Raw genomic sequence first — 8,594 nt, 5'->3', positions numbered from 1 at the left:
ACTTCATTTTATATTTTTGTTGGTCATGAGTCATGATGTGCTGAAAATCTTCGTAAAGAGTTCATTGATGACGATAAACCCAACCCAAAAAAATGCCAAGAAATTGTGATCGCTTCTTCCTCTAAAACACCCTTCCGTCAAAAGACGTTTTTCACCTCTCGCCGGAAGAAGAAGCAGCCAAACGGCTTCTAATCGCTTCCGATTTCGTTGCATGCGTTTCGTATTTTTCAAAGACTCATCGGTTTGTTTCTCTCTCCGCAACGTGACTTTTCGGCGGCGGCAAACATGCCCATCACTCAAACCACGACTGCAGATAGTGTTTTCCAACTCCAACGCGCCAACCACTCCTCCAAGCGGAAGCTCGATGACTACGGTGATGAATATGGGGCAGATGCCGGCGCGGATTTCGCCGGCGGCGACCCCGAGGTCGCCTATGCAGCGGGATTCCTTGCCGGGATTAAGCGAGAAGAGACGAAAAACGCCTCAAATTCGCGGTACCGTGGCGCGGATGCTAGGGTTTCGTCGTCGACTCCTTCTTCGTCGCGAGCCGCTCAGTTTCGGAGCGGGTCGAGGTCCGGGTCGCGGTTACAGTTCTTCGTCCGAATGATGTCGCGAGGGAACACTGTGGTGATGCAAGCATCTCCTCACGATACCGTGAAATCGATCCATGAGAGAATCATGGTATTGACCGGTATACCTGTTTTCGAGCAGGGTTTAACATACAGAGGTAAACAACTTCAGTGGGAGAACACTCTTCAAGAGTGTGGGGTTCAGAACGACGCAAACCTCCACCTGGTTGGTCGCATGAGGAGTACGGAGCACCCTCAGGCGTGGCAGGTTCTTGAAAACATGGTCAGTCTTGTTTTCAGGCTCTGTAGAGGCGAAATTGTTCACGAGGCTACCAAGGTGATCAAGAGCCTCATCACCAGTTACATGAACATGGCGCCCAAGGTTGATGATGCTACAGCATCTTATTTCCACATTTTCGTCGCCTCGAATGCCCCTTCCATGCTGGTAACTCTCTATATTTCTCCTTATGCTGGTAACAAGGAACGTGGTGATTTATTTGTCAGGCATTTCTTGAATTCTTGTCGCAATAACATGGCTAAACCTTATCATGCTCAGTGTGCGAGTGTGGTGTTGGAGTTGTGTAGTTTGCTTATGAGGGTTGGGTGTGATGATCCTCTGTATCTGCATTGCCGGAATACTTTGGGGTCTATGTTAGAGAGTGCTGGTTGTTGCCATGTTTATGCAGGTAAGCATGGTAAAGGTGGAGGGTCTATTTTGTTGCAGGATATCTGCCCCTTTGTTCGCGAGCTTTCGAATAGGTTGTTGAGGGATTTGGAGTTATGCATCCAGCGGCCCAACAGTTCAGGGCCATTGCAGACCGATGTTTCGGACTTTGCAGCTTTCTTGACCCCTTTGAGGAAAGGAATTACCCAATTGCAAGCTATGAGGGGTATGGGGTTGGATGAAAAGTGCCATGAGGGGATCTTGCTTGCAGAAGAGGTGGATTACCTTCACCTTATATTTATTCAGATGTTGGAGAAAATGGAACAATGCCTTCGTTCTATGCAGGAATTCTTGTCTGACAAACTAAGACGGGATCGGGATGTGGGTTTGACGTATTCTGGATGTTCTCAATATCTTTCTATCTTGAAGGAATTGTATCAAATCTCGAAGCTATATGATGGGGCGGAGGAAAAATTTTGGAAGGTTTTGATGAATCAACGAAGTATGCTTTGTATACTTGTCATCCAATATGCAAAGAGAAGTGATGATCACCAGTGGATTCTTGATCACAGATCTGTGACTAATTTTGAGGTGAGGAGGCATCTGGCAATGCTGTTGTTTCCTGATGTCAAAGAAGACTATGAGGAGTTACATGAGATGCTTATTGATAGGTCTCAATTATTGGCCGAATCCTACGAGTATATAGCACAAGCAAAGCCTGCCTCTCTGCATGCTGGGCTATTTATGGAATTCAAAAACGAGGAAGCTACTGGACCGGGTGTGCTGAGGGAGTGGTTTCTTTTGGTGTGTCAAGCAATATTTAATCCAGAAAATGCTCTCTTTGTAGCATGCCCAAATGATTGCAGGAGATTTTACCCTAATCCTGGTACATCTTAATTCTATATGTCCAACCATTTTTCTTCTGCTGTTTTCCATGCATAGTATAGTGATAGTATAAAAGATTAATAACCCAAATGTATTCCGAGGAACTTTTAGTCAGATACTTTTATCCTTAACGAAGTTTAATCACCAAATTAATCCGTAACTTTTTATATGTTCGACAAATTAATCATTGCGTCAAATTTTGGCAAGAAGTTAGACATTTCAATTCTTATCTTTATTTAATAAAGAGACAGTTCCTAAAAATTTTTAAAATTCTCCTATCAGTCCTTCTTTATAGACAAACAATCTGACGTGAGGACTGATTTTTCTAACATATTTAAAGTTTGGGGATTCATTTGATGATTAAAATTTGTTGAGGGTTAAAATGTCCAACGAAAAATTTCTTAGGAATTGATTTGGGGTATTACTCAAACATACATGATTCATGATAAGACATTATAACAACTTCTGCTCTGATTTTGTTGCCTACCTTATTTTATGGGACAATACTTTGTTCTTGGTGGTGTATCCCATGCATACTGATATTTGGATAAGGGTTACATTCTTTTGTAATCATATTTTTCTTAATAAATCAATCTTCATCTTCAAATATGCGGTTATCTGTATTAAATGGGAAAGGTTCAGAATGGTACTGAGCCAGTCCACCCATTAACTCAGTGTGGACACTGGGCATGCAACTTTGTTGGTTACTCAGATGTAGCAGCTACTTATTATTACTTAGCTTCTCAAGAATCGATGAATCATTGGATTGCCATTTCTTGTGTTTTCTTTTTGCAGATTTATCAACTCTGTATTCTGAACATGTATGATTACCATTAAACTGGAATCCAATGTGTTTTCATTGGAGACTATGGCTCCTTGTTCAATGTTGAGCATTTTTGTAACTTGCTCTATATAATGCATCTGTGAATATTAATAAAGCACTCATGCATAGCCAAGTTTACTATGTCTTCTTGTTTGCAGCATCTAAGGTAGATCCTCTGCATCTAAAGTACTTCAGTTTTGCTGGTCGTGTTATTGCATTAGCTTTAATGCATAAGGTGCAAGTGGGTATTGTTTTTGACCGTTTGTTTTTCAAGCAATTGGCTGGAAAGTCTGTTACTTTAGAAGATATACAGGCGGCAGATCCTTACTTGTACAGTAGCTGCAAGCAAATATTGCAGATGGAAGCTGATTTCATTGATTCAGATGCTTTAGGACTGACGTTTGTGAGAGAGGTGGATGAATTAGGACACAGGAAAGTGGTTGAACTTTGCTCTGGTGGGAAAAACCTTGTAGTGAATAGTAAGAACAGGGAGAAGTATGTTTCTCTTCTCATTCAAAATTATTTTGAGACATCGATATCTGAGCAGGTATCACATTTTGCCAAGGGCTTTGGTGATATCCTTTCTAACTCAAGGCAACAGCCGTTCTTCTTTAAAAGTTTAGATCTTGAAGACCTTGATTGGATGCTCCATGGGAGCGAAAGTACTATTTCTGTCGAAGATTGGAAGGCTCATACGGAGTATAATGGCTATAAAGAGACTGACTGTCAAATATCTTGGTTTTGGGAGGTATTAATGATACTGGTTTTCTGGAACTAACATGTCTTTACATCCTTTCTGCTCCACTTTCTCCTCTCCCTTTTTGTTAACTTTTTCTTTTGCGAATGTTATTTTACTTCCCCATTTTGAAGAACTTGGAGCAACGGTTGAGTTGTTTCCGAGTGACCTCACGGTTTTGGGTTCAAGCCATGAAATCAGCCACTGATACAATTACGAATTTATGATACAACTTCTTCTAATTTGTTAGCTAACTCTCTTCCTTTAGTCCTGATATCTTCAATTTTTTAGGTGCTACCTAACTCCCTCCTTGAATCTCTCAGATTAACATATACATTCTTCCGAAATTTCTAATGTTCAGCACATGCTGAGAACATCTCTTTCTACACACTACTCTTTTACATAATAGCCACTTACTGTTACTGGTACCAGTTCTAGAGTACATATCACACTGACACAGATGTCTCCCTTCAGTTCATTTGCCCCCAAATACTACGATTTTAAAATATTTAACTTTAATCATAATTGGTGATGCTTTGTTTAAAGAAAAAAGAAAAAAAAAAGTACTTCTATAGTTTGGCCACTGTACTTTTGTGAAGCCATATGCTAATGAGTTGCATTTTTTTCATATTCTTTCCAGTTTGAGCTATACTGTATGATTATCTAATATTATAAATTTTTCTATTTGGATCATGAATTGCAGAAATACAATAAATCTAACATTATATTCCGTCCAAAAAAATTTGGCAGATTGTTGGTAGAATGCCAGCAGAACAAAGGAAGATTCTTCTGTTCTTTTGGACATCCGTGAAATATCTGCCAGTTGAAGGTTTCCGTGGTTTAGCTTCCCGTCTATACATTTACAGGTCTATGGAAACTGAAGACCGCCTTCCTTCATCGCACACATGCTTTTACAGGCTGTGTTTCCCGCCATACTCATCCAAGGCTGTCATGCAAGATCGCCTTAGAATCATCACTCAAGAACACATCGGTTGCAGTTTCGGTACCTGGTGAGAATACATTTGCAATTTGGGGGCTACAAGTGGTTTTCGTTTTGACTGCACAGAGAAGTATCACTGCTCTGCTTTGTACAGTTATAGCATCATTGTTCCATCTATCCTTGAATTGGATAATGTGAGAAGGTTCTGTAGTTCTGTTTCCCGAATCAATTCAGGGTTGGAATGTCATTGCTGCTCTGTCAAATGTTTATATCGGGGTCTAGTGTCAAAAATAAAACAGGATTAAAAAAGAAAATTTCATTATATTGGTGGTGATGTGGTCATTGTTCTGGTAAATAGGTGTTGGTTCATCTTCCCCGGTGACATGTAAGTTTGGACAAAATCATGTTCAAGGGGCAACTCTTCCTCCTTTTAATCTATTAGGAGTTTGAGAATTTCTAACATTCTCACTATTTAACCTATTTATGGGTTTATGCATTCTCGTCTACTCCAGCCAAGGCAACCCACAGGAGAGAAATTGCACTTGTTTCAGTGACAGAAAATCATTAGATGTCAAGGGCTTAAATATGGGTTTACATTAGATTTTAGATATTCCTATCTGGTTGGTATGAATACTTCTAGATGAGTTTAGGGAAAAAGAAGAAAGAATGGAAATTCAGTTATTTTCTTCATACTTTTATGTAGCAGTAATACTTGGGAGTTGGGAGTTTTTTGGCTTCTTTCTTCTAATTTATTTATTGGTAATTTTGCTAAATAGTTACATTCGGTTTTTCGCCAACTTTTCAAGAATGTTTAGTTGAGTAAACATGAGGTAAAACTTCTATGGATGGATGATTTTGACGTGCCTATGAAAATTTTTTACCCGTTATGATCACTTAACTAAACATGCTCTTAAAGGTAGATCTATTTCTGCTTTAAAAACTGTGATCAAAATAGTAGTGCTTAGTTAAATATTCAAATCCATTATGCATGTTTAACCAAATTGATTCTTTTGTTTAATATCCTCTTGCTGCACTTAATTTGTGGAGGTTCAGCGTCTTTGATTTAGAAAAGTCCTTTCTTTCACCCAGTGACACGAAATTATTATATAGATTGGTGTATTCTACTGTGACTATAAAAAGTGTCAGTAGGACTATATTTGGAAGGGAGACTGAGATTAGAAGACAAACCTGTGTCTTTACTTTTTGAAAGTATTAAATGGATTAAAATTGTGTTTTAAGACTAAAATTTTAGTATTAATATCTGAAACTAATTTTAGCGTCAAAATGAGACACTATCACACTAACTGCTACGCTAAAAACATAATTTTATATATTTTTTTTAAATTGGAAAAAAAATTCGGTCATTTGTATATTTTTTTGGCCCATTATTGCTCCAAGACCCTTCTTGAGCGTTTTCTATTTAGCCGCATTGGGCTTTCTATTTTGCTATGAACTGGTTTGGGTATGACCACCTGACACGATTTGCTCTCTTTTTTGTTGCAGGAACCTTAAATTGGTCACTGCCTCCCTTCTCCTTCGTAGATCAGAGGATTACAACATGCTGCTATCACCACAGAGTCTGTAGGAAAATTTCTCATCTCTACTGGAAGTAGAGATTCACCGTCAAAAAGCGATAACATTTTAAGAAGTTAGTTTTTTATTTATCTATATTATTTGTTATGGAAAGTACGTTTTATGTTCTTGTGATAAAAGATAAAAAATTTATTGTCATTAGTTTATCGGTTAAACTTGTTTTAGTTCAAAATAAAACTATATGTCAAATTCATAGTTGATGGTCCATTTATAGCCATTATAACTATCACTTGAATACATATCATAGAAAAGAAAACTACTTGGCAATGAAAGATCTGAAAAAAAGAAAGCAAGAGAATGATATAATATAAAATAAGAATATTTTATTGAAGCCTAGAGAAATACAAGGAACACACCATAACAAACTCATGTAACCCTAGAGGAGGAGGCATCATAAAACAAACCATACAATTTTCTCTCATATCCACCAACTTGGCATGCAAGTGGTGTGCTTACATGTTGCTAAATATCGAAAGACTTGAGCACCATAGAAAATATAACATAAAAAAGAAAAAAGAAAAGAACTTTCCAACCTCAAGATGCAAAGAAGAAAAGGTAGACCCGATTCCAACAACCAACTCTGGTGTAATTAAGCTTCAGCCTTCTCAATAGCAACTTCCGGTTCTGCTTCCACTGCTGCCTCATCTGCTTTCTTCTCTTCCACCGGAGCTGCTTCTTCTTCTTTTTCTTCTTCTGTCGTTACTGCCGTTTCAGTTGCTTTTGGCTCCTCTGCTGCTTTCTCTTCACTGGCTTCTTCAGCTTTTTCCTCTGCTGTCTCTGCCTCATCACTCTTCTTCGCTTCCTCTGTTACTACTTCTTCCTTGCTCTCAACCTCATCAACTGAAACTGCCGGAGCCTCCGCTTCTTTTGCTTCCTCGCTGGTTTCTTCCTTCGGTGCTTCTGTTGCTGGAGCCTCCGGGGCCTCGGCCTCGGTGGCTGGTTGTTCAGCTGGTGCTGCCTCCTGAACCTCAACCTCAACCTCGGTTGGTTTGCTTTCTTGCACTGGTGCTTGTTGTGCTACCTGCGCACAACATCCATCCATTCATGTCATGCTTTGAATTATCATTGTTACCTAGATTATTTTTTATTAATAGTAGATGTAGGTTCAACCCTACTTGTTCGATTATCTTGTTACCTTGGATACATGCAACTTGATTAAAAATAATAAATTAAATTCGTGACCAGGAAAGAAATCGAGATCATGGATCTAGTGGAAAATCGTTCCTGATCATGAAGCCTATGAATGCAACACGTTGATCTGATTTAAGCTGCTTAATCATGACCATCCACTTAGTTTTTATATTGGTTTATGTGTGTGTATATGAGAAAAATATATAACAAGAACAATAAAGTATAGTTAGAAAAAACAACCAACGGGAAATAAAAAAATAAAATAGAAAACAAAAGTAGTAAAGTGTCTTGATTACTGTTAACGCGTGATCAATATTCCGTATTATTTTGTTGATCCCATATTCGCACATCAGAAAAATAAAACTGATTGGTCGATCGTCAGAACTAATTAATTAACATTGACAATATAATTAAAGATATATAGAACAATAGAAATATTTGGTTAGTTAATTAATTTTCCATGATGTTCCTGTACAAAAGTAGAGAAAAGTAGGGTATCTAGTACAAGAAAGAGATCAGAAACTGTGTGTATGTTTTTAATTTACCTCAACACTGGCCATTTGGAAAGAATTGAAGAAACAAAGCTTAAAGAAAGGAATGAATAAGAGAGAGAAAGGAGTGAGTGTTGAGTTGTGAGGAGGTGGTGAAGGTGAGAGAGGTTTATATAGAGATTAGAGATAGAGGCCAATACGTGTTTATTCAAAGAGTGTGTGTGTGAGTGAGGTGTCATCACTTATTGGAAGAATCTTTTTCATGTAGACGGCTCATGACACTGACACAAATTAAAAGACGCCAATTATGTGTGTCTAGCTAGTTGTAAATGTTTCTTTTTTTTTTTCATTTTGTTTCATTTTTTCCTTTTCGTGTATTTCTTTCCCCTTCAAGATATCACAATATGTACACACGTATACTCATTCAAATTTCTTTTAACCATTTTGACAGTAAATACATGACCATTTTTTCTAATATACGAAGGAAACAAGATTGTTCTTGTCCGTGAATTTAATATGCGTATTTTTTACTGCTATTTTCTTTTGTTTTCTACTGTATCTCCTCTTCCGGCAGACTAAATACTAATTTGTCGCAGTTTTTTTTTCACTACTATTTATTATTAGAAGATATCAAATTAATTATTAATAGTGCTGGATTATATTCTTCTAGAGTTTCAACATCATGACGAAACTCGATTGGTTTATACTCTTTGCCAACATATATTCATTTTGGATTAGTAAAAATTTAATCATGTTCACAAA

At 37.8% G+C, this 8,594-nt stretch overlaps 2 protein-coding genes across 3 annotated transcripts; one reads left to right on the top strand and one right to left on the bottom strand.

Annotated features, from left to right (window-relative positions):
* LOC148571265 (E3 ubiquitin-protein ligase UPL5-like) lies at positions 1-6,403 on the top strand. Of its 2 annotated transcripts, XM_088508865.1 has the most exons (5): positions 1-1,014; positions 1,126-2,119; positions 3,100-3,689; positions 4,428-4,687; positions 6,121-6,403. In XM_088508865.1, the coding sequence occupies exons 1-5, from the start codon at positions 286-288 to the stop codon at positions 6,200-6,202; spliced, it is 2,655 nt and encodes an 884-aa protein (XP_088364991.1). In that variant the 5' UTR covers positions 1-285; the 3' UTR covers positions 6,203-6,403. The 2 variants fall into 2 exon arrangements, with proteins under 2 accessions (XP_088364991.1, XP_088364990.1); XM_088508864.1 differs by having other exon boundaries at positions 1-2,119.
* A 110-nt stretch (positions 6,404-6,513) lies between these two features.
* On the bottom strand, positions 6,514-8,029 carry LOC148571264 (uncharacterized). Its single transcript, XM_088508866.1, has 2 exons — positions 7,887-8,029; positions 6,514-7,231 (listed from the first exon to the last, which is right to left on the bottom strand). Exons 1-2 carry the CDS (start codon positions 7,899-7,901, stop codon positions 6,800-6,802), a joined length of 447 nt encoding a protein of 148 aa, XP_088364992.1. The 5' UTR covers positions 7,902-8,029; the 3' UTR covers positions 6,514-6,799.
* Positions 8,030-8,594: the final 565 nt, after the last annotated feature.

This window comes from Arachis ipaensis, chromosome B3 (assembly GCF_059453495.1).
Source record: "Arachis ipaensis isolate K30076 ecotype BB chromosome B3, ASM5945349v1, whole genome shotgun sequence".
Taxonomy (NCBI): Eukaryota; Viridiplantae; Streptophyta; class Magnoliopsida; order Fabales; family Fabaceae; genus Arachis; species Arachis ipaensis.
This window is presented reverse-complemented; position numbering and strand designations above follow the sequence as displayed.

Excerpts from the sequence above, each read along its gene's own strand:
- LOC148571265 (XM_088508864.1), top strand. The coding sequence starts at position 286 with ATGCCCATCACTCAAACCACGACTGCAGATAGTGTTTTCCAACTCCAA. Across the intron at positions 2,120-3,099 it reads GAGATTTTACCCTAATCCTG|CATCTAAGGTAGATCCTCTG; the intron begins GTACATCTTAAT and ends TCTTGTTTGCAG. Across the intron at positions 3,690-4,427 it reads AAATATCTTGGTTTTGGGAG|ATTGTTGGTAGAATGCCAGC; the intron begins GTATTAATGATA and ends AAAATTTGGCAG.